The sequence below is a fragment of the Bos indicus genome, chromosome 15 (assembly GCF_029378745.1).
Source record: "Bos indicus isolate NIAB-ARS_2022 breed Sahiwal x Tharparkar chromosome 15, NIAB-ARS_B.indTharparkar_mat_pri_1.0, whole genome shotgun sequence".
Lineage (NCBI taxonomy): Eukaryota > Metazoa > Chordata > Mammalia > Artiodactyla > Bovidae > Bos > Bos indicus.
In genome coordinates this window covers 53,784,735-53,808,982 of record NC_091774.1, presented here as the reverse complement: position 1 = coordinate 53,808,982, position 24,248 = coordinate 53,784,735, and the positions used below count along the sequence as shown (strand labels likewise).

The 24,248-nt window shown below is 42.3% G+C and overlaps 3 protein-coding genes across 6 annotated transcripts in view; 1 reads left to right on the top strand and 2 right to left on the bottom strand.

The window, feature by feature from the left end:
• Positions 1-2,178, bottom strand: part of PAAF1 (proteasomal ATPase associated factor 1) — a 40,390-nt gene extending 38,212 nt beyond the window's left edge. Inside the window, exons 1-2 of one of the 2 annotated variants that reach the window (XM_019975457.2) lie at positions 2,056-2,178; positions 442-482 (exon numbers count right to left, since the gene is read on the bottom strand). In XM_019975457.2, the coding sequence (XP_019831016.2) occupies positions 442-482; positions 2,056-2,102 (88 nt within the window). In that variant the 5' untranslated portion in view covers positions 2,103-2,178. The remainder of the gene's footprint in view (positions 1-441; positions 483-2,055) is intronic. The other variant, XM_019975458.2, reaches the window with a different exon arrangement.
• Positions 2,179-2,195: 17 nt separating this feature from the next.
• Positions 2,196-4,707, top strand: COA4 (cytochrome c oxidase assembly factor 4 homolog). 2 transcript variants are annotated; one of them, XM_070803877.1, is made up of 2 exons: positions 2,196-2,299; positions 4,084-4,707. In XM_070803877.1, exon 2 carries the CDS (start codon positions 4,096-4,098, stop codon positions 4,348-4,350), a length of 255 nt encoding a protein of 84 aa, XP_070659978.1. In that variant the 5' UTR covers positions 2,196-2,299; positions 4,084-4,095; the 3' UTR covers positions 4,351-4,707. The 2 variants fall into 2 exon arrangements, with proteins under 2 accessions (XP_070659978.1, XP_019831021.1); XM_019975462.2 differs by having other exon boundaries at positions 2,234-2,383.
• Positions 4,708-12,768: 8,061 nt separating this feature from the next.
• Positions 12,769-24,248, bottom strand: part of MRPL48 (mitochondrial ribosomal protein L48) — a 54,965-nt gene continuing 43,485 nt past the window's right edge. For both annotated transcript variants that reach the window (XM_019975713.2, XM_070803875.1), the window contains exons 6-8: positions 15,408-15,510; positions 13,772-13,861; positions 12,769-13,066 (exon numbers count right to left, since the gene is read on the bottom strand). In XM_019975713.2, coding sequence (XP_019831272.2) covers positions 12,992-13,066; positions 13,772-13,861; positions 15,408-15,510 — 268 coding nt within the window. In that variant the 3' untranslated portion in view covers positions 12,769-12,991. The remainder of the gene's footprint in view (positions 13,067-13,771; positions 13,862-15,407; positions 15,511-24,248) is intronic.

The window sequence follows — 24,248 nt, the reverse complement described above, 5'->3', positions numbered from 1 at the left end:
CTGCTTAGAATACAATAACATATGGCAAAGACACTGATTAAGATGCAGCAGGAATGTCTCCATAAATGTCTGTGGCTCCCAATGGAACACCAATTGGAAGCCCTTCCCCTAGAATCGGAGAAGGCAGTGGCAACCCACTCCAGTACTCTTGCCTGGAAAATCCCATGGACGGAGGAGCCTGGTGGGCTGCAGTCCATGGGGTCGCTAGAGTCAGACAGGACTGAGCGACTTCACTTTCACTTTCCCCTAGAATGGAGGAGTTGCAGTGACATCCTTACAGCACAGAATGGTCAAGAACATCTGAAGACTGTTGAAGCACATCTCAAGACTAATTGAAGCACTCTTCAAGTAGTCTGGGCCAGGAGAAAGTAGGAAGCTCTTTCCTAGGGGTTGTAAATCCTCTTTCTCTAAAGGGAAGGCATACAGATTTAAGGATATTACCTGGGGGGTGACAGCTCAGCCAGGCCTCCCCTTCGTCCTTCCTATGAAGAGAAACAAAAACCTAATTAGACTCACTCAACGTCAAAATGGATGTTATTGATGAAGGGGAGAAAGAACATATAATTTCCAGTTTAGCCACAGCACTTACACAAATCAGTCTAATACCTTATCCAGGCATAGACAAATTTTATTGGTTGAAGAAATATTTATGGATTGTGTTTAATGCATAGACCTGTTAGTTAAGTGAAGCTCAAGTACTTCATCATGAAATACTTATTAGTTGCACAATCTTGGGCAACTTACTTCTTGATTCTGGACTTGTGTTCTCTCAAAGGTGGTCCTCAATAAATGTCAGTATTCTTCCTATTACACATCTGGTGTTGTAGTAATAAGGTTTATTTTCAGCCCACCTAGTAGGGCATACTACTACTACTACTACTAAGTCGCTTCAGTCGTGTCCAACTCTGTGCGACCCCATAGATGGCAGCCCACCAGGCTCCACCGACCCTGGGATTCTCCAGGCAAGAACACTGGAGTGGGTTGCCATTTCCTTCTCCAATGCATGAAAGTTAAAAGTGAAAGTGAAGTCACTCAGTCGGGTCCGACTCTTAGCGACTCCATGGACTGCAGCCTACCAGGCTCCTCCGTCCATGGGATTTTCCAGGCAAGAGTACTGGAGTTGGGTGCCATTGCCTTCTCCGCTAGTGAGGCATAAGTTTCTTAAATGCAGGAGACTTATAATTCATTCATCTTCACCATTGTTTCCATTTAAAAAACCTATTAGTATAATAGTTGCCATTCATGGCACTGCTGTTGGAGAAGGAAAAGGCAACCCACTCCAGTATTTTTGCCTTGGAAATCCCAAGGACAGAAGAGCTTGGCCGGCTACAGTCCACGGCAGACACGACTTAGCGGCTGAACATCTCGGTACCGCTGTACTCATTCTGGTGCCTAGCAAAATAACTTGCACAGTATATGATCCATAATAAATAAATGAATGGTTTGCTGTTCGTTCCAATTAAGCTGTAAGCGTCTCGAAGGCAAGAACCACCCCTTAAGTTTAGAGTACACATCTGAACTCCGCCGAGCATCTATTTAGGTCAGAGTCTGAACATGGTAGGCGTTACACTGTTCCTTGAAAAGACCTGTGAAGTGAAGTGAAGTGAAAGTCGCTCAGTCGTGTCCGACTCTTTGCGACCCCATGGACTACACACAACATGACTAACACATCACTAGGGGTCGCGAAGCATGCCAAGACTCCTGGTAATGCAGATTGCTGGGACTTTTGGAAATAGCTGATAAATATTTGCTAAATGACCATGACTAGTTGGCCAAGAGTCTTCCTGCCTCTCAGTTTTCCTATCTTTCTCCAACTCATTGATCCTATTCTGCCTCTGCCATCACACGACGCATACGTGTTTCCTGGGATACATAACTCTTCCGAGAATGAAAAACAATGACCATGTCGATTTGAGACTTCTTCTAGGCCCAGGGTTCCCTCAACAATTGATGAGGCAACTCCTATGGACATCCTGGGTCGGGGATGGCGCTCCTTAACGTAAAGGCAACATCCGCTACCCGCCTCCTATGTCCCAGTTCTGGACCTGGATTCACCTGAGAGCCTGGGCCCAGTCGCTCTGAATCCTCAAAGGTGCCGCCATCTTAACCCGCCTCCACCAGCCCGCCCCTTCCGCTCTCTCCCGGAAGTGGATTCCCCACAGAGCCTGCGTCGAGAACGAAGGGCGGGATCTACCCCGAAAGCCGCGAATGAAAATACGCGGTGGAGTCTCTTTCTCGCCCCTCTCCTGTGCGCACGCGCTCCTTGCAGGAAGCTGGTTCCTGACCGGAGGTTTACCGGGTAATTCGGTAGAGTAACAACTGCCTGCAAAACCGACGCCGCTGTGCAGCAGCGCGCGTTCGAGTCCTCTTGTCTGCCTGTTCGGTGAGCAGTGTGTGCCGCGATCTTACGCGGTGAAGCCTAGCGGGCACAGCGCGAGCTCGCGAGTGCGCATGCGTCCTCTCCGGAAGGTGGTCGAGGAGGTTTTAAGTGACTTGGCCGCCTGGGTTTTTCTGCTTACCCATTCTTTCAAAGGAGAGGCAGTGGCACCCCATTCCAGTACTCTTGCCTGGAAAATTCCATGGACGGAGGAGCCTGGTGGGCTGCAGTCCATGGGGTCGCTAAGAGTCGGACACGACTGAGCGACTCCACTTCTAGAGTTTTTGGGCTTTCCCAGTGGCTCTCAGAATGTAAGGAATCTGCCTGTAATGCAGGAGACCTGGGTTCAATCCCTGGGTCAGGAAGATCCTCTGGAGAAGGAAATGGCAACCTGCTCCAGTATTCTTGCCTGGAGAAATCCATGGACAGAGAAGCCTGACAGGCTACAGTCCATGGGGTATCAAAGAGTCTAGACAGGCTGAGCGATTAACACTTTCACTTTCATAGAGTTCTTAAAACCTTTTTGTGACTTCCCCATTGCCCTCTTGACACCTTAACATGTGGTCTTCCTATGATCAGATACTTTCTCAACTCATCACTTTCATTAATTTTCCTGTTCTCATACTCTGTTCTCCAGTCATATAAAACTTTCAGTTCATCTCATGTCAAATTCTGTCTCAAATCCCCACCTTGCTCTTCACTGACTAGAAATATTCTTTACATCTCTGGCTCTTCCCTTTTCATCTTTCAAGTCTCAGTTTAGAAATCACTTTCTGCAAGAAGGCTTCCCTGCCTGTTTGTCCCCTTGTCTGGCTTAGGTAGTCTCCACTGTCTTCCCAATTTTAGCTGTTTATAGACACTGTACACAAGTAAACAGCCTTTTAACTTACCTTAATTATAAACTCTTTGAAGGCAGGAAGTGTATCTGTCTTGGTCACTCTTGTATCCTCAACTCTAGCATAGAGCTTGGTACATGATAGATACTCAATGATAATTTGTTAAATGAATCAGAGACCCAGGAAAGGCATTAAGGAGTCTTAGCTTATTTATAGCCTGTCATGGTTAAATTTGTACAAAGGCTGAGTCATTTATCTTCAAACTTCTCTTAAGTTCCTTCTATATGCTACCTTGTGCTGGGTGCTCTGAAGCAGGTGATCGTGGAAAGGCAATGTGGGCAAGTGCACCTCACATTAAGTATTCTCACACCTCACAAACTTAGTTCTTGCTCTGTACCTTGTATGCTCTCTGTTCTCCACACAACTCTCCATTCTCACAAATGTCAAACCCTACCCATATATGGTTACTCTCTCAAGCACTAAATTCTGTTCTCCAGCCATAGAATAAGGCTAATTGGAGAAAAGAAGATTGCTTCTCCAATAGGAGAAAAGAGATAGCTTCCCCAGAAATGTGACATTTCACCTAATTCCAATTCTATTAGTAGAATCCATTTGAGCTTATTAGTGCTGTGCTGAGCATTCTCACATACTTTATTTATCTCATTCTGTTCAGTTGAGACCATTTTGCAAGCCTGGTGCTGGGGTACCAGGATGAATCAGACCCAGTATTTGTCCTCAAATAGCTCACAATCTCCGAGGGGAGACATAGGCATAAATAGGCCATAACAGTGCAGTGGTCAGTGTTGTTTATAACAGAGGAACGTATATAATCATGTCCCTACTCTAACCTTGCTCCCGTTGATATTCTAGAGACTCCAGAAGATGTCAGCTCAAGGCCATGCCTGGTCCCGACAGGTAAAGAAGGAGGATGAAGAAGAGGACCCGCTGGACCAGCTCATCTCCCGCTCAGGCTGTGCTGCTTCCCACTATGCAGTGCAGGAGTGCATGGCCCAGCACCAGGACTGGAGGCAGTGCCAGCCACAGGTGCAGGCCTTCCGGGACTGCATGAGTGAACAGCAGGCAAGGCGACGGGAGGAACTGCAGAGGCGGAAAGAGCAAAGCAGCACCCACCGCTGAGACCCCAAACCAACTATGCCCAGAGGATGGCCCTGCAGAAACTAGCACCCAGACAGATCATGGGAGAAAGAAATCCTGAACAGTGGAAGTGTGGGCCAAGAACTGTAAGACTTGGGGATAGTATTTGGGCCTGGGGCTGAGAGCCAGGCAGCCATGGGTTTGGACATGAGCTATCATATTGAGATCCCACACATCCTCACCCATATTATATCATCAATATTAAATATTTACCAGTATTTGCTGTGTAAAACAGAGTGGGGTTAAGGGATGCTCTCCTATGCTACATCTTGGGTCAGTGTGCCAAATACTGTGCTGATTACATGGACATTTAAAGTAAATTCACAATCTAAAGGTAAATTGGTTACCCTTAATCATTTCTTCATTTATTTGGTCATAGGTTCAAAAACAGCAAGGTTTATGAGACCTCATGTGCCATGCACTGTGTAGGAAACTGATGTAATGCAAATATATCTCCCTTCATATTGCTTTAGTCTGGTTTGAGAGAGAAACAAAACACTAGAACAACTAATTTCTGATAATGATACACATGACTTTATCTTTCATCAATTGTTCTGGATATTTCAGTCAGTCTAATGGAAGGAAGAAGGCAAATGGGAAAACAAATAGTAAGTGCCGCTCATATGTCAGATTCTGTTGTTTTAACAGATACAGAGTCTGATTTGAATATGCTCCCAACCAAAGAAATCCATAGTGTTGACTTGATGTTTAAAAAGTAATGTAACATAACATACAGATTTTCAGTTTTTGAAAAGTTTGGAGAATCTGTTAACATGAAGCTTATATTCCTACTTTAACAGCAATTTGCTGGAACTGAATGAATGATTCTTCTTTTAGGTGGATGAGTACTCCAGCTCACAACAGTTGCCATTGCTTTCCATTTTTCCTCCATAGAAGTGCATTACCCATTCTATTATTTTGTCTCTGACATTTGGGAGTGGGAAGGGAGTTGAGAGGGTGACCATTGCTATAGAACTGGAATGCAAAGGGACATATGCTCTCATCATCATCAGAAACATTTCTTGAGCATATATATACATATATATATATATATGTATATATATATATATATATGAAGCACAAATCTGAAATAGAATAGGCCCTAAAACTACTTTGAGCCTTTCTGTTGGTATTTGGGAAGGAGAAGATAAGAGGAATTCAAGTTTGAAGAACCATAAAATCCCATTTCAAGCAGAAAGAGATGACTGTGTGTGTGTGTATAAAAGGATGAATGAATCTGTTGGGCCATGTGTGCTGTGCTGTGGGTCATCAGAGGTAGCAGTGTGAACTACATCTGTCAGCAAGAATCTCAAAGAGAAGGGAGTTAGTTGACACTATTAAAGACAAAGTAAACATTACATATTTGTAATATATATAGCAGAAAGGATTATAATCTGCGACAAATAAAAAGTACCTAGAGGGATTTCCCTGGTGGTCCAGTGGTTAAGACACCACGATTCCATTGCAGGGGCATAGATTTGATCCCTGGTCAGGGAACTAAAATGCTGCATGCCACTTGGGACAGCCAAAACAACAACAAAAAAATGTACCTAGAAATCAGTAAGAAAAAGCAAATAGCCCAACTGAAAAGTGAACAAAGTTAACTATGCCCCCAAAACATAGGAAAATGTAAATATATTCTACATCACTTAGAAAAATAAAAATTTTAAAAACAAAAGTACAATTAGGTCATCCTGTTGACAAAAATTAAAAGTATTTATAATGACCAATGTTCTTGGGGATGGAGAGAGACACATACACACTATTGTAGGGATCATAAATTAGTAAAGTTTTTTCAGGGCAATTTGGTGAGATCTACAAATATTTTAAATATTTAAAAGCAATTCCTCTTTTAGGAATCCTCTTAAACATCTTACAAAATGTGTACACTATTACTTTCATTGCAGCATGTGTTTAATAAATGGTCACAGTATAAAGTTCCATCAGTGAGGACTATTTGCTTATACAAACAATAAAAGAAACATACCTATTTATTAATTTGTATAATTAAAATAGAAATAATAGGTCATGGGGGGCAGGGAATTCTAACAGAGAGAAAGAGTAGGAGAACCTTCTCAGCAGGAGGAATGGCTTTCACACCAGCTAAGTGGATGGAACAGGTTTGGAAGGATTCCAGCCTAAGAGAGAGCCAACACTGGGAGGGTCACAGAATGTGTTTGGGCAAAAAGGGCTCTATTGACACCCAAGCCTGTTTTCCTTAAGTATAATAAATGGGGCTGATTCCTATTTAATGGGCACACTAGGAGAATTAAATGAAGGGGAATATGTGAATACCTGGTAATAAAAGTTAGCTTTTACTGAACTATTAGAACTAATATATGTGGAGCGTTTAACCCTGGCTATCTGATTCCAGAGTCTGTGCTCTCAGTCCCTATGATATGCTGCTTTCAATCCCACTCTGCCACTTACCAGATTAGGGGTCAGTATAGTTTCGGGCAAACTACTTAACATCTGAGGATCTGTTTTTTCTTCTGTAAAAATGCAGTTAGTAATACCTTCCTCAAAGGCATCAAAGCTAATTAAGTGTAGATCTTCTCCATAGGGTTGTTGAAAGAATGAGTTAATATTGATAGAGAGCTTAGAAATAGCATCTGGCACATAGTAAACCTTCACTGCTACTGCTGCTAAGTCACTTCAGTCGTGTCCGACTCTGTTCGACCCCATAGATGGCAGCCCACCAGGCTCCCCCGTCCCTGGGATTCTCCAGGCAAGAACACCGGAGTGGGTTGCCATTTCCTTCTCCAATGCGTGAAAAGTGAAAGTGAAGTCGCTCAGTCATGTCCGACTCTTAGTGGCCCCATGGACTCCAGCCTACCAGGCTCCTCCATCCATGGGATTTTCCAGGCAAGAGTACTGGAGTGGGGTGCCATTGCCTTCTCCAAACCTTCACTAAGTGTTAGCTATTATCATCACTATTATGTGCTAGTCACTGTCCTGAGTTACATTACCTCATTTAATCTTCATAACACTACTAACTCCCCTTTACAGAGGAGGAAGTAAAAGGCAGATTGCAGATGAGACTCCAAGCATGTCTTAAGCCTATGTTATTCTCCACTGTGTGCTCTCTCACAAGCATCTCGTGCCTAGCACAGTGCTTAACACAGTAAGTAACCATACTTACTGTGGAAATACTACTTTGCTTTTTTTTAGTGCTCCATAAAAAGGAAATTAACCAGTGCAAGTTGCCAACAGTGTTCTAGATTAATATGGTGTTTTCAGTCTGTCAGTTCTGCAGCCCACAGCCATGGAGCTGGAGTTTAGGGTGGTCCATGCCTGTCCCTGTGCACTCTATACCTACCTCTGCACAGAGGCTCGGTGCCACAGATGAGCAGAGAGACCTTTTGGCTGGGTGCCACCGTTGGCTAGGCCTAAGGCAGACTCATGATTTGGCTCTTCCCTGCAAGGTCCTTGGCTGAGGATGTGGCCAGTGCTCAGTACAAAGGTGCACTTCGAAGTGTTCTGCTAGATGAGTAATCAGATACTCCTCCCACTTTCCTCCCTCAGGTAAAGTTGCCAGACCAAGTCCTGAGCTGCTGACTTTAGAAATCCAAGGAGAACTGGAGGGAGTCCAGGCTGAAACCCTGTACTTTCCCCACTGTTTGGAAGGGTAGGGCTCCCCGCTCCGCTCCAGCAGGGACTTGAAGCAGGCAGAGGAAGCGGTGGGAGGGTGGAATTCCTTCCTTTGCTAGCAGTTACCTTTTTTTTTTTTTCCTTTCAAGCCTTTTATTTTTAATGTTTGACTTGCATTTTCTTTTTTTTTTTACTTTACAATATTGTATTGGTTTTGCCATACATCAACATGAATCCGCCACAGGTGTACACTTATACACCCGTAGCAGTTATCTTCTGAAGAGTTTTCACTCCTCAGAGCCTGGACTTCTTGCAGAGCCTTGCTTCTCTGTCTCAATGTGAAGCTGATTCTCTAAATCTGAAATGTCTGAGAATGCAAGTTACTCCAAGGGGAATATAAGAACTAAATGAATCATTTCAAATTCTCCAGGGAGATCAGACATTTGAAGACAAAAATGGCACAGAGAGATCAAAGTACAGATTGAACAAGTACAAGACACGTTGGCTGCTTCTACCTGTAGTGCTTGTCAGCAGTTCTAGTTCCAGACAGGCCCCATGCATGCCCAAGAGGCCTTTCCTCCCCTGAATATATTTTACATCCTAGAACAGTGAGGACTGGGGTCTGTGAGCATTGTTCCAGTGTCTGAATGCCCCAAATATCCAGATTCCATTTCTCTCTCTGCAGCTAAAAAACATCCTTTCAGAATCCACAGCTGGCTTGATGGGAGAGGAGTAAGGCATCCTCAGCCAGAAGAAAAGGACTAACATATGAAGCTGAGGAATCCGCCACCTTCATGAGGAAAACTGCCCATTTAACCTTGGCATTCTGTCCTTGAAAGTTACTGATCCACATAAGAATCCATTTCTAAAAATTTCAGCAATGTGTACTGAACCAGGAATCCAGTGACTTAAAGCTATCCCTGTGAGTGACCTCGGACAAGTCTCTTTCCCTCCTGGGCCAGTTAACTCATCTGTAAAATGAAAACCAGAATGGATTATCTTAAAGATTATATATTGATAGAGCCACAACTAGAACCCAGCTACTCTGATTCCTAATCCATTGACCTTTCCTTTCTTCTCTCCTGCCTAGCCCTCATGTTTATGCAACAGTACTAGACATTTTAACCCTAACTGGGTCCAAATTAAAAGTATGCTAAAGGAATGAACTACAGTTACATGCAACAACATGAGTGACATCAGGGTAAGTGAATGAAGTCAGACACAAAAGGGTATATACTCAATGCTATTTATATATTGTTAGACAAAACTAACCTATGGCAATAGAAATGAGATTAGTGGTTGTTTCTGGGGAAGAATGACTATCAAAGAATATAGGGGAACTTTCTGGGGGATGGAAATGTCCTTTAATTTAATAAAAGTGTAGGTTTCATAGGTGACAGCATTTTCAAAACTGATCAGATATACACACTTAAGATCTTTGTTTCACGATATATAAATTATACTTCAATGAAAAAATAATCTTTTTAAAAAGTATAGTGAAGTTTAGATGGGAAGGTAATCTAACATTGACTGAGCACATGCTTGCCCATTTTATACATTATCTCCATCTCAAGTTCCTAAAAGGGATTACCCCCATTTTATACATCAGAAAACTGAGGTTTGATGAGATTAAAATAACTCACCTGAGGCCTCAAAACTAATAAATGTAGAAATTAAGAATAGCTCAGATTTGTCTGCCTCTTTTCTTCATAATAGGTTCTTTCGGGAAGGCAGGAGAAGGAATTAATATTTTCAGCCTAGAGCCCAGAGACTTGTATTTCATTTGATTTCACTGCCATGTATTCCTAGGGAAGTTCACTTCCCTCTAAAGAGTCAAATGAAGCTCATAATTGTTTTGTTAATTCTGAGGTTCTAGCAATCAGAGTATCTGTCCCTTTTACCAGGATAAGGCATGATGAGTAATTTTCATCTGTTTCAGGGCAGACTAATCACGAACAACAAAAGCCCTTTGGCTCTGGTGAGAGGATAAATCACTAACTAGGTCAGTGACACAAAAGCTCCAAGGTGACAGAACCCAGAAGCCTCCTGTTTAAGAGGGAAGCCTGACTCATCCCTCATGATGTAATGGAAAGAGATGGACTGGGAATCAAGAGATCTGAATCCTGCTCCCAGGTCTGCCGATGAGGTGCCCTGTCACCTTAACTAAACCACTGCCCTTCCTGGGCCCTAACCTGCACTTGCAGGATAAAAGAGGTTAGGCTGGCTGGGTCTCAAGTCCCTCAGCTCTAGTATCTTGTCGATTTGTGAAACCTTGCGTCTTGCTTTCACAAATTATTAGCAAGGAAAGGTGAGCACCTGGAAAATACCACTGTATTCCACGTTCCTAAATGGGGCCCACATGACTCGCCCATCGCCCGTGTGGTATGGAGGCACTGTGTGCCTGTGTGTACGCTTGTGTGCTAAGTCGCTTCAGTCGTGTCCAACTCTGCGACCCTATGGACTGTAGCCCCCCAGGCTCTTCTGTCCACAGGGGTTCTCCAGGCAAGAATACTGGAGTGGGTTGCCATGCCCTCCAGGGGATCGTCCCAACCCAGGGATCAAACCCTTGTCTCTTATGTCTCCTGCATTGGCAGGCAGGTTCTTTACCACTGGTGCCACCTGGGAAGCCCGTCTGTGTGTATACATGTGTTTAATTCACCTTATCTTCAAGTCACTACACATCCTCCAACTTTACACTCATCCATTATTGCTGCTCTCTCATCTTCCCTAAAGGAAACTCAGCAATGATTACTTCTCCAACCAAAATATCAGTCTTTACCTGGCAGAGTCTACCCATACTCCCAGTGGGGTTCCCATCTAAGTCCTGGCCTGCTGAACCTTCAATTAGAATTCAGAAAAGCATTTTAATTGAGGGCACCTGCTATCTTGACACCCCTCCCCAGTGTTACACCTTGAGAAGAAATCTGGGTTTCCACTTGTTGCTTTTGGAAACCAAGTCAAAGAAACCAAAATAACTTCAGAGCTGAAAATTTCTGAAAAGTTTCAGGAAAGTACATGCAATACTAAGAGTGCTCTAAGCTCTCCCAGACCTCTGTATAGGTTATCCAAGAGAAGTAGTGGGTAACAGAGGGGAGAGGTGTGCCACTTATTAGCTGTGTGACCCTAGGATGTCGATTCAGCTCTCCAAACCCCAGTTTATTCACCTATAAAATTGGAAATAATACCATCAACCCCAAGGATAATCTGTATATAGAGCATAATTAGAGTTCAATAAATGTGAGTGAGATGCAGTCACACATTTTCACACATGGTTACTATCTGCATGCACACACATGTGAAGTCACTCAGTCGTGTCCGACTCTTTGTGACCCCATGGGCTGTAGCCTACAAGGCTCCTCTGTCCATGGAATTTTCCAGGCAAGAGTACTGGAGTGGGTTGCCATTTCCTTCTCCAGGGGATCTTCCCAACTCAGGGATCGAACCCGGGTCTCCCACATTGCAGGCCACCAGGGAACCCCTTAAGGCTGCTGCTGCTGCTAAGTCGCTTCAGTCGTGTCCAACTCTGTGCGACCCCATAGATGGCAGCCCACCAGGCTCCCCTGTCCCTGGGATTCTCCAGGCAAGAACACTGGAGTGGGTTGCCATTTCCTTCTCCAATGCATGAAAGTGAAAAGCAAAAGTGAAGTCGCTCAGTCCTGTCCAACTCTTAGCGACCCCATGGACTGCAGCCTACTAGGCTCCTCCATCCATGGGATTTCCCAGGCAAGAGTACTGGAGTGGGTTGTCATTGCCTTCTCCAGCCCTTAAGGCTAGTGGTTCTCAAAGAGGCAACTCTGATCAGCAGCAACAGCACCCTTGCTCAAGATCTAAATCAGAAAATCTGGGAATGGAGTCCAGTAATTCGTGTTCTTAAAAGCCTTGCAGGTGATCCTGATGCATACTTAAGTTTGAAAACCAATGACTTAGATCCATGTTTGACAAACTATTTTTATAAAGGGCCATGTACAAATGTTTTAGCTTAACCGTCTTTGTCACAGTGACTCAACTCTGCCATGGCAACATAAAAGCAGCCACAGACAATATATAAATGAATAAGCAGGGCTCTGTTCCCATAAACCTTTGTCTATGGGGGTTTAAAATAGGGTTTTGGAACTGGATAGAGGTTGCACAACACTGCAAATGTATTAAATACCATGCAATTACTCACTTTCAAATGGTTATTTTTGTGACACGTGAATGTCACCTCAATAAATTATTTTTAAAAAGCAAATAGGCAATTGATGGGATTTGGCTCACAGGGTGCAATTTCCTGACACCTGACCAAGATCAACCTTTTATTCTTTGCTTAAACTTATTCCAGGCAACCCTAATTTGCAGTTACATAACATCTACCTGCATACTTATGACACGTCACTCACTACCCCACAAGGTAATTTTTTTTTTCACTTATAAACAGACCCTGATTCTATCTGGAGGGTTTTTTCATATACAAAATCTCCCTCCCTGTGCCTTTTATCCATGGAGAGTTTTATTTATGATTGTCTGCCTCATTAAAAGGACTCCATGCCAGGTTGATTTAAAGGATGCTGCTGCTGCTGCTAAGTCGCTTCAGTCGTGTCCGACTCTGTGCAACCCCAGAGACGGCAGCCCAACAGGCTCCCCCATCCCTGGGATTCTCCAAGCAAGAACACTGGAGTGGGTTGCCATTTAAAGGATGAGTTCACTCTTAATTGGAGAAATTCTGAAGGGGAACACACTTGTGTGCTAAAGCACCAGGCAAAGAGAAATCCAATCCCTTAGTTAAAGATACTCCACAGGATGGAATGACTTCTCACATACATACACACATCCATCAGCAGCAGCTTTTTATTAGACGGAGGATACCCAGGGTTGGCTCAAAGAAAAGCGTTGACAATTGGTAAGCAAGGAGAGGTGATACTCCTTGCAGTGGAGATGAGTACTTATGATGTTGAGAGTCAGGGTCTCCTGCTCAACTCTGGCCACCCAGGAAGCTCTTCCCCTTGCCACTAACATCACCAGTGCTGAAAGGCATGAAAGGGTCTGCAACGAGCTAGTTCAACTTGGCTAACAGTTCTTCCAGTTCTGGCCGAGCTTTGAACCTTCCCTTGAAGTCTTCTTCAGTGTGCTGTGGAGAAGAAAAAGAAAATAAGAGGGAATTACTACAGAGTCATTCAGATACGCCCAGCGTCAGAAAAGGCTACATCAGCCAGCTCTGTAGAAAATTATTTGGATTCAACTAACTTTTACTGAGTAGCTACTATGTACCAGGGTGCGATCCCTGGGTTGGGAAGATCCCCCGGAGGAGGGCACAGCAGTCCACTTCCAGTATTCTTGCCTGGAGAATCCACATGGACAGAGGAGCCTGGCAGGCAACAGTAACAGTGTTGCAAAGAGTCTGACGTGACTGAAGCGACTTAGCATGCACACACATACTATGTACCAGACTTATATTAGGTATCAAGGACTCAAATTTGAATTGGACTTCCTCCATGCCTATTTGTGTTCTGATTACTTACACTGCATGTGACCTTAAATCATATTCTTTCTGCTATACAGCTGCCTCAAGGGAGGGAATTTGGGGGTATAATGGGCTACCCCTAACATCAGGATGCTCTGACAGAGTTCAGCTTTCATGGTCTATGAAGTATGATCCCTGATGCACTGGAATAGTCAGACTAATAATCACGGTAAAGCAGCCTGCACACCTTTCCTGATTATTATCTGGGTTAAGTTATCTACATGCCTTTTTTGTTTCTAAAGTCAGCCAGTCCAGATTTTCTTATCCATATTTTGAGCCCATCAGTGGGCCTCTTCTCAAATTAGCACCTACCTCCCTCACCGACAATTTGACTCCTTCAGGAAGATTGCTTTGGATTATTTCCAAGAAAATCTCTGCAAACGTAGCATTCAAACCGCTGATCTGCAAAAGAAAAGAAGATGCTTGAAGAGAGTCACTGAAAGTTAGGTGGTTGGGCAGAAAGGGCAAGGGCTCAAATGTCAGCTCCAGTAGAGCCTGAGGGCCTTTGGGTGAAGGATTAACACCCAGAGCTGATTTTGGAGCTCAGACTTCACAGGATTTCGATTTCTCTTGCTGATCTGCCAAGTTGTCTGATTACTGAGATGGTCATGGCCAGTATCTGCTCTTCCCCGCCCCCACCAATATCTGCTCTTGTAGGCAATGAATGTCATAACTGGATTAAGAGGTTAAGTCCAGGATGACTTTCTGAGTCAACTCAAGTTTAACCACATAGACCACCCACCACCTGATTGTCATCAGACCCTGTGCTGAGAATCCAAAGATAAATCAGATGTATTGGAAGAAAGGCATGTAGGGGGAAGGCAGAACCCAGAAGAGAAACATCTACCTAACCCCATCAGGGAGGTTTAAAAAAAAGAGCTTCCAAAAGAGGTAACATCTGGCTGGAGTCTTGAAAAACAAGGGTAAATTGGGAGAATTCAACTGTAGTGTGGAGTTGGTTTTTTTTTTAAGGCAGAGGAAATAATATTCAGTAAAATGTGAAGGAATAGCACAGTACTAAGGAAAAGCACAGTAGTAGGGAATTAAAACTAGTTCCATGTGTGACTGGAACGAATGAAGGTGTGAAGAGGAAAAGCTGGAGAAGAATCATGAAGCTACTTAGGTGCTAATCAAAAGAGTTCAAACTTTATCCTGTGGGCCTTGGTGGCAAGTTAGATCTGTCATAAAATGAAGCTCAAATAATTTATTCCTGATAACATTTAAAGAACCAAGATTGTAAGTACTTTAATCATTTAAAAATTTAACATAGATTTAGAGTGTTACTACCTTAACATCCTGCTGGTTATCTTCCTGATACATTTCTTGAGTGGATCAAAAAGGGTGAAGTCCATGTGTTGGAATATTACTTGGCAGAAAAAAGGAATGAAGTATTGATATGTGCTACTACTACAACATGGGTGGACCTTGAAAACACTATGCTACATGAAAGAAGCTAGATATAAAAGGCCACATATTATATAATTTCATTTGAAGAAGTGTCTACAAGAGGTAAAACCACAGAAATGGAAAGTAGATTAGTGGTTGCCAGGAGCTAGGGGAATGGGGAAAAAGGAGTGACTGCTAATGGATACAGAGTTAAAGGGAAGCCACTGAGGGGGTCTATATGGGAAAATGACATGATCACATTGACATGAGTGTAAAGCAAAGTGGATGGATCTCAAAGGTTTTTAGGGGTAGAAACCATAGAATCTGGAGAATGAATGGATACCCAAGGACAAAGAAGGGTCAAGAATTAAGTTCAAAGGTGAGGAGGATTATAGGGAAAAAAACAGTCCTCCTACAATTAGTCTTGCATTCACGAGTGTAGGGCACCTGTTGAACATCTTGGTGGAGAAACCCAGTAGACAACTGGATATCAGGTTTGAAACTCAACCAAGAAAGAACCAGGAGAGGTAGAGACATTTCAAGTTTCTTCCAGAGTACCTACCTGAACTACTCGCTCATGGGTGGTAAGAACTGAGTCCAGTAACATTTTGTTGCCTTGGTCCTGAAGCTGCAACACCTCCATGGTTTTGGTGGGCATCGCATAACTGTGGGAAGGAAAAGTCAGCTATTGGGAGGGTTCCTTTAAACCAGCCACACCACTTCAGTCAGGGTAGTCCCTGAGTGCAGCCACCACTGCATGCAGTAGCTCCTGCAACCTTGGGCTGTCTATCTGCAGCCAGGGGCAAAGTAACCAGATCCTCTTACACCTTCTCCAGAAGTCTTTACACTCCGTGAAGGGATAGACCACGTCTAATACTTTTATGCATCCCTAGTCATGCTTAACATAACACTCTGAGTAAAGCCTGGTGATTAATAAGTATTTGCTGCTACTAAATAATAGCCAGTTCTAAAAGAATTAAGCTCACCACTAGGTATACTCTGGAGGCTAACCTTGGGTATTTCATCTCTTCTGAAGAAATGAGGCATGAAATCCAATCCTGCTCCAGTTGTATTTTTATTTTACTTATTTATTTATTTTTTTAAAATTTGGCCATGCTGTGAGGCACGTGAGATCTTAGTTCTCTGACCAGAGACGAAACCCATGTACCCTGCATTGGAAGCACAGAGTCTTAATCACTGGACCACCAAGGGAGTCCCCTGCTCCAGTTCTACAGCAGGATTTCTTAATGTCAGCACTATTGACCCTTTAGAACAGGTAATTCTTGTTGTGGGGGCTGGCCTATGCATCCCTAACCTCTATATCCAGCAAATGCTAGTAGTACCCCCAAAGTGATAACAATTAGAACTATCTCCAGACATTGTTAAATGTCTCCAGGTTGAGAAACATTGTTGTAATCTATGCTCACTATAATCAGCTTCAGTAGATCTATATACCACAATGAAAAGACTGCTGGACTTGGGGTCACGTCTTAGCCCTGCCACTTATTAGCAATATTTACTTAGGCAAGTCCCTTCCCCTTCCTGGACTCAGTTTCTTCATGTATAATGGGGACTACCATCCAGGTTTATATCAATAGACAATTATGAGAATCAGATAAGGTGATGAGATAGAACTGATGACTACACAGAAATATGATATTAGTATTGTGTTCATCTTATCAAAAAGTTCCTCAAACTGAATACTCAAATGGAATACTAATAACAACAGTAGGATTGCTGAAATTTCATGCTACACAAACTTCATGAATTAAGAGAAAGAAGCATGACCCTCTACAGATGGACTGCTACAAAAAGAAGTCTGGTGTAATAGAAAGTGTTTTGGAAACATGAGAGTCAGTACTGGATTTAAATGTTGGCTCTGCCACTTATTCCCTATTTGACCTTGGACAAATTAATTCAGCTCTCTGGGTCTTTGTTTCTTCAGCTACTAAGTGAAGATAATAATACCTAGTTCATAGGGTTTTCAGTTCAGTTCAGTTCAGTCACTCAGTCGTGTCCAACTCTTTGCGACCCCATGAATGGCAGCACGCCAGGCCTCCCTGTCCATCACCAACTCCCGGAGTTCACTCAAACTCATGACCATTGAGTCGGTGATGCCATCCAGCCATCTCATCCTCTGTCGTCCCCTTCTCCTCCTGCCCCCAATCCCTCCCAGCATCACAGTCTTTTCCAATGAGTCAATTCTTCGCAAGAGATGGCAAAAGTATTGGAGTTTCAGCTTTAGCATCAGTCCTTCCAATGAACACCAGGACTGATCTCCTTTAGGATGGACTGGTTGAATCTCCTTGCAGTCCAAGGGACTCTCAAGAGTCTTCTCCAACAACACAGTTCAAAAGCATCAATTCTTCAGCACTCAGCTTTCTTCACAGTCCAACTCTCACATCCATACATGACCACTGGAAAAACCATAGCCTTGACTAAATGGACCTCTGTTGACAAAGTAATGTCTCTGCTTTTGAATATGCTATCTAGGTTGGTCATAACTTTCCTTCCAAGGAGTAAGTGTCTTTTAATTTCATGGCTGCAATCACCATCTGCAGTGATTTTGGAGCCCCAAAAAATAAAGTCTGACACTGTTTCCCATCTATTTCCTATGAAGTGATGGGACCAGATGCCATGATCTTAAGTTTTCTGAATGTTGAGCTTTAAGCCAAATTTTTCAATCTCCTCTTTCACTTTCATCAAGACGCTTTTTAATTCCTCTTCACTTTCTGCCATAAGGGTGGTGTCATCTGCATATCTGAGGTTATTGATATTTCTCCCAGCAATCTTGATTACAGCTTGCGCTTCTTCCAGCCCAGCATTTCTCATGATGTACTCTGCATAGAAGTTAAATAAGCAGGGTGACAATATACAGCCTTGACGTACTCCTTTTCCTATTTGGAACCAGTCTGTTGTTCCATGTCTAGTTCTAACTGTTGCTTCCTGACCTGCATACGCGTTTCTCAAGAGGCAGGTCAGGTGGTCTGGTATTCCCATCTCTTTCAGAATTTTCCAGTTTCTTGTGATCCACACAGTCAAAGGCTTTGGCATAGTCAGTAAAGCAGAAATAGATGTTTTTCTGGAACTCTCTTGCTTTTTTGATGATCCAGCGGATGTTGGCAATTTGATCTCTGGTTCCTCTGCCTTTTCTAAAACCAGCTTGAACATCTGGAAGTTCACGGTTCACATACTGGCGAAGCCTGGCTTGGAGAATTTTTAGCATTATTTTACTAGCATGTGAGATGAGTGCAATTGTGCGGTAGTTTGAGCATTCTTCAGCATAACCTTTCTTTGGGATTGGAATGAAAACTGACGTTTTTCAGTCCTGTGGCCACTGCTGAGTTTTCCAAATTTGCTGGCATATTGAGTGCAGCACTTTCACAGCATAATCTTTAAGGATATGAAATAGCTCAACTGGGATTCCATCACCTCCACTAGCTTGGTTTGTAATGATGCTTTCTAAGGCCCACTTGACTTCACATTCCAGGATGTCTGGCTCTAGGTGAGTGATCACACCATCATGATTATCTTGGTTGTGAAGATCTTTTTTGTACAGTTCTTCTGTGTATTCTTGCCACCTCTTCTTAATATCTTCTGCTTCTGTTAGGTCCATACCATTTCTGTCCTTTACTGAGCCCATCTTTGCATCAAATGTTCCCTTGGTATTTCTAATTTTCTTGAAGAGATCTCTAGTCTTTCCCATTCTGTTCTTTTCCTCTATTTCTTTGCATTGATCGGTGAGGAAGGCTTTCTTATCTCTCCTTGCTATTCTTTGGAACTCTGCATTCAGATGCTTATATCTTTCCTTTTCGCTTCTCTTCTTTTCACAGCTATTTGTAAGGCCGCCGCCCCAGTTAAATAAGATTATGTAAGTAATTTGCCTAGCATACTATGCGTACAAATGCCAATTCCCTTGCCCTTACAACAGTGAGTAAATGCTAGGTATTGCAAACTTCCAGGTAAGCTGCCCTAAATAACAACCTCTTCCACTTTATAGCACAATCTCTGATCACTTCAAATTTACACTTGGCAATAACTTCTTTATAAAAAAATCAGGGACTTCCCTGGCAGTCTAGTGGTTAGGACTCCACACTTCCATTGCAGGGGACATGGGTTCAAACCCCAGTCAGAGAACTAAGATCCCACATACTGCATGGCATGGCCACAAATGGGGAGGCGGGCACATTCATAAACTTGTTATGAAAATCAAATAAAGTAATTATGTAAGAGCTTTCAGAAAAGTAAACAGCTTCTAAAATGTTCTTTTTCTTTTTTGACATTCCACAGATAAGACTGAATAAAGTGGGACTTGTTCATTCCTACCACGGAGCATGCATTTTATTCTTCAACAATACTTCAGCAAGATTTCATTGATTTGTTTATTTATTCATTCACTTATTCAACAAACATTTACTGAGATTCTGTTCTGTCCTAGGCGGTCTGATGGGCACAATGCAGTTTATGCTTTCAAGGAGCTTGCTAAGAATATTTTGGAGACAGGTAAGTACACAAACATTTGCACTATAGGAAGACAAAGGCAATATAGGTATATACCAAATATTACAGAGACAAGAGGGAGAAAAGGGGGAGAGCCTGGGGAAGGCTTCATAGGTGAGGCAGTGCTTTATCAAGATGTAAAGAATGAACATAGATGTTTGCCTGGAGGGCATTCCAAAAGAAGGCAGTCTACAAAGGCAAGGAGCCTTGAGGCCCTCAAAGAGAACCAATAGAAAAATCAGACATAGTTTGATTAAAAAAAAATACTGGGAACTCTAGTCATTTTAAAGTAGAATAGACCTTTAAGTCACAAGAGTAAAGGATATTTTTCTTTAGTATCTACATATTTCTGTACTTCCCCAGTTTTCTGCAATAAACATTATTTGGATGATCAGATAGGAAAACAGAAGAGAAGAAATGAAGTAGTTGAATTTCAAGAGTCAACCTAACATGACAAAATAGTGCTGCTTTTGAGGAGTACTGCTGGGATAGGACACAAGGGGGCCTGCTAGGATGCTAGGGAACTTAGAGTCTGTGGACTCTACTACATACGTTATACCTCCATTTGAAAAATGTAAGTGGATTTTTTAAAAAAAGCAAAGAGCAGCCTTACAGAGAATGATGCTTTTGCTCTCCACAGAGAACAAGAGCTGGTCAGCTTCAGGCTTGGAAGCTGCACCCAGATAAGTAAGATTTCCCTCTCTTCAGACAGCTGCTCGGCTAGGGAGACAGGAAAATTAAAGGACCCACAGGAAAGGCTTCTTCCTCTCCTCCTCTGGGTGAGCTGCAGCTGCAGCGATGCAGACCATTTATAGAACAAAAGCTAGCACACAGCTCCCTTGCCCAGTTCCATCTCAAGGTCAGAGCCCTATTCCCAACTCCTAAAGGAAAAATGGATCAAGATAAAATGAAAATCAGAAGAAAAGAAGATCATTTTATCTCTGAAAAGCTGGGCAGCAAGAATACCTGATATAATGGTCTGAAAACCTCAATCAATCCAAAGAAGTGAATTGCTAAAAGTGAACATTTCTTTATGCTCTGCACTATTTGGAGCAAAGAAAAAGCAAAGAGGCAAAAAGCAGCACATTGTTCATTCTGTTATACTAGGAATTTATGTTTATGCCTATTGGAACTAAATCCAAGGCAACAAGTATTCATCCAGTGCCCACAATGTGTCACGTACTGTGCAAGGTCTTAGCACGCCTGCTGATAAAGACAGAAATAGTCCCTGCCTCACAGATCTTAGAGTCTAGTAATAGTCAAGTAATTATGAGGGTAAGGAATTAGCATTATAAAAGGGAAGTTTTTTACTCTTTACTTCTCCTAAATATATAACGTAAAGACCTAAATTAAAGAGGTTCTCTGAAGAAGTGACATTCAAAATAAAGCCTAAGAAAAAAATAGGGGTTGATTAGCTGAAGGGGAAAAAGTATTCCAGGCGTTAGAGAGCATATGCAAAGGTCCTGAGGTGGGAAAAGACAAAAAAACAAAGTCAGTGCAACTGGAGATAGAAGGAGGAAAGGGAAGTGTGAGTTAAGGCAAGAAAGACAAGCCCGCACAATGGAGCACCTAGCAAGACATGTGAGGAACTTTTATTTTGATCTTAAAGGAATGGGAGGCCATGGAAGAACTTTAGCATGGGAGTGACACGATCATATTTCCATTCTAGAAAGATCATACAAATAGCAGTGTGGAGAACCAGTTAGAGGGAATTAAGAATTTGAAGGAAAAGAAGTGGGTTCAAATCAAGACCTTGCCACTGATTAGATGTATGACTATAGGCGAGCTTCTGTTATACTGCTACTACTAATAGCAGCCAATGGTTTCTAAACTTAATTGTAAGTATTTTAAATATATTAACTCCTTAATTTTCACTACAGCTTTATTACATAGGTACTTTTATTAACCTCATTTTACAGATGAGGAAACCAAGACACAAACAGGTTAAGAAAACTGCCCAATGTCTGTCACACAGTAAGAATGTAGCAGAACAAGGGAAAAACTGAAGCAGTCTGCTCCAAAGTCAATGCTTGGATCCACTATGGCAAGGTGCTTATATGAATTAAGTAAAGTAATATACAGAAAAGTATTTGGCAGAGTGGCTGGCTGATAGTAGGTGCTCAACAAATGGTACTGCTTCCTGCCTTTACTCAAATGTAGTCCGAGCTTTTCACAGCCAGTTTTTAAAAACAAAATATCTTTAAAAGTTCTTCTGAAAATTTAAAACACTACTTCAAGGAGCTGATTCACTGAAGGTATGATAACATTCTGTAAATGGCATTTAATGCCCCTTTGCCACCACAGCTTCTGAGATGCTACCCCTAAACTGTGCCAGTTGAAAAAAATCTCATTAATTATTAATAGCAATAATATTATTTACGGAGTGTTTATAATGTGCTGATCTCTCTGTTAAGTGCTATCATATATTTTCCTATTTAATTTTCAGAACTCAAAAAAATAGGAAAATTATCATCATATTATGGAGTCAAAGAAACCAAGGTTCAGAATTTCTCAAGGTCATCTTGGTGAAAATGGGTAAAACTAGGATTTCAATGCAGGCAGTTTGATTCCAGAGTTTTCACTCTTAACCATTTGTTACTCAATATGATCCAAAGACAAGCTGCTGATAAGCAAACTTGTTATCAATTCAAGACAAGATAAGAAGCATGAAAGGGACACTAAACACACTTTTATTCAATCAACATTTTGTTTTCAATAGCTTCCAATAGAAAGTCTTTCAACAGCAAGACTTTCTTGATGAAGGGAGCAAAGTGTTAATGTACATTTTGGCACAAGCTCGTAATAGCTTCACAGAGTGGTACTTTGAGAAACATAGCCCTAAATTATTATGCTACTCTGTCTCCTTGAACTGACATTAAACTTTATCTTTCACTTACCACCTTCCACATTATAGTTATTTTTATATGTGTGTATGTGTGCACACACATGTACACACACACACTCTCCTTGAAATCAGGGGCATTTACCTTTGTATCCTCCAGACAAAAGATACAAAGTGCCTACACTATAGCACAAGAAGCCCAGTGCCTCCTAGTTCACTGAGCATGTGGACCACAGAGCAAAAAGAGGCTCAGCCAGTAGTTTTTGATTAATTAAAAATTCGTCCATTACATTTTAGGAAATGTATACACAACTGGATTGTGCAATAATATTCAAGGACCTGTTGTTCTTTCAAGAATGGCTTAATGTCCCCCATGGGACAGTCTTTATGCTAGGTACTAAAGAAATAAAGAACACAGTCCCTATGTAGTCAGTGGGGAAGGGATCTGACACACGAAGAGATCATTACAGCCCAGAGCACTAAGTGACATGATAGAGCTATGTGTCAAGTGCTGAAAGAGCAACCAACTCTCCCAGGCATCAGAAAAAAGATAAAGCACATCTTTAGGCCTAAAACAATTGAAGCACTATCAGCTATGAGCGCTTAAGTCACAGCTGATTATCCAGTCTTCTAAGGAGCACATTTAGCACAGTTATACTGTAAGTAATAAAGGTTTAAAAGTTCAAATTTGGCTTAAAGAGCCTCTTGATGAAGGTGAAAGAAAAGAGTGAAAAAACTGGCTTAAAACTCAACATTCAAAAAACTAAGATCATGGCGTCCAGTCTCATCACTTCATGGCAATAGATGGGGAAACAACAGAAACAGTCACAAACATTTTCTTGGGCTCCAAAATCACTAGAGACAGTGACTGCAACCATGAAATTAAAAGACACTTGTTCCTTGGAAGAAAGGCACAAACCTAGACTATGTATTAAAAAGCACAGATTTTTAGTTTAGTTTGCTTACAAAGGTCCACATAGTCAGTTCAGTTTAGTCGCTCAGTCGTGTCCAACTCTTTGCGACCCCATGAACTGCAGCACGACAAGCCTCCCTGTCCATCACCAACTTCCAGAGTCCACCCAAACCCATGTCCACTGTGTTGGTGATGCCATCCAACCACCTCATCCTCTGTTGTCCCCTTCTCCTCCTGCCTTCAATCTTTCCCAGTATCGGAGTCTTTTCTAATGAGTCAGCTCTTCGTATCAGGTGGCCAAAGTATTGGAGTTTCATCTTCAACATCAGTCCTTCCAATGAACACCCAGGACTGATCTCCTTTAGGATGGACTGGTTGGATCTCCTTGCAGTCCAAGGGACTCTCAAGAGTCTTCTCCAACACCACAGTTCAAAAGCATCAATTCTTCAGTGCTCAGCTTTCTTTATAGTCCAACTCTCACATCCATACATGACCACTGGAAAAACCATAGCCTTGACTAGACGGACCTTTGTTGACAAAGTAATGTCTCTGCTTTTAAATATGCTATCTAGGTTGGTCATAACTTTCCTTCCAAGGAGTAAGTGTCTTTTAATTTCATGGCTGCAATCACCATCTGCAGTGATTTTTGGAGACCAAAAAAATAAAGTCAGCCACTGTTTCCACTGTTTCCCCATCTATTTCCCATGAAGTGATGGGACTGGATGCCATGATCTTCGTTTTCTGAATGTTGAGCTTTAAGCCAACTTTTTCACTCTCCACTTTCACTTTCATCAAGAGGCTTTTTAGTTCCTCTTCACTGTCTGCCATAAGGGTGGTGTCATCTGCATATCTGAGGTTATTGATATTTCTCCCAGCAATCTTGATTACAGCTTGTGCTTCCTCCAGCCCAGCATTTCTCATGATGTACTCTGCATACAAGTTAAATAAGCAGGGTGACAATATACAGCCTTGATGTACTTCTTTTCCAGTTTGGAACCAGTCTGTTGTTCCATGTCCAGTTCTAACTGTTGCTTCCTGACCTGCATAAAGGTTTCTCAAGAGGCAGGTCAGGTGGTCTGGTATTCCCATCTCTTTCAGAATTTTCCATAGTTTATTGTGATCCCCACAGTCAAAGGCTTTGGCATAGT

Excerpts from the sequence above, each read along its gene's own strand:
- COA4 (XM_070803877.1), top strand. The coding sequence starts at position 4,096 with ATGTCAGCTCAAGGCCATGCCTGGTCCCGACAGGTAAAGAAGGAGGAT.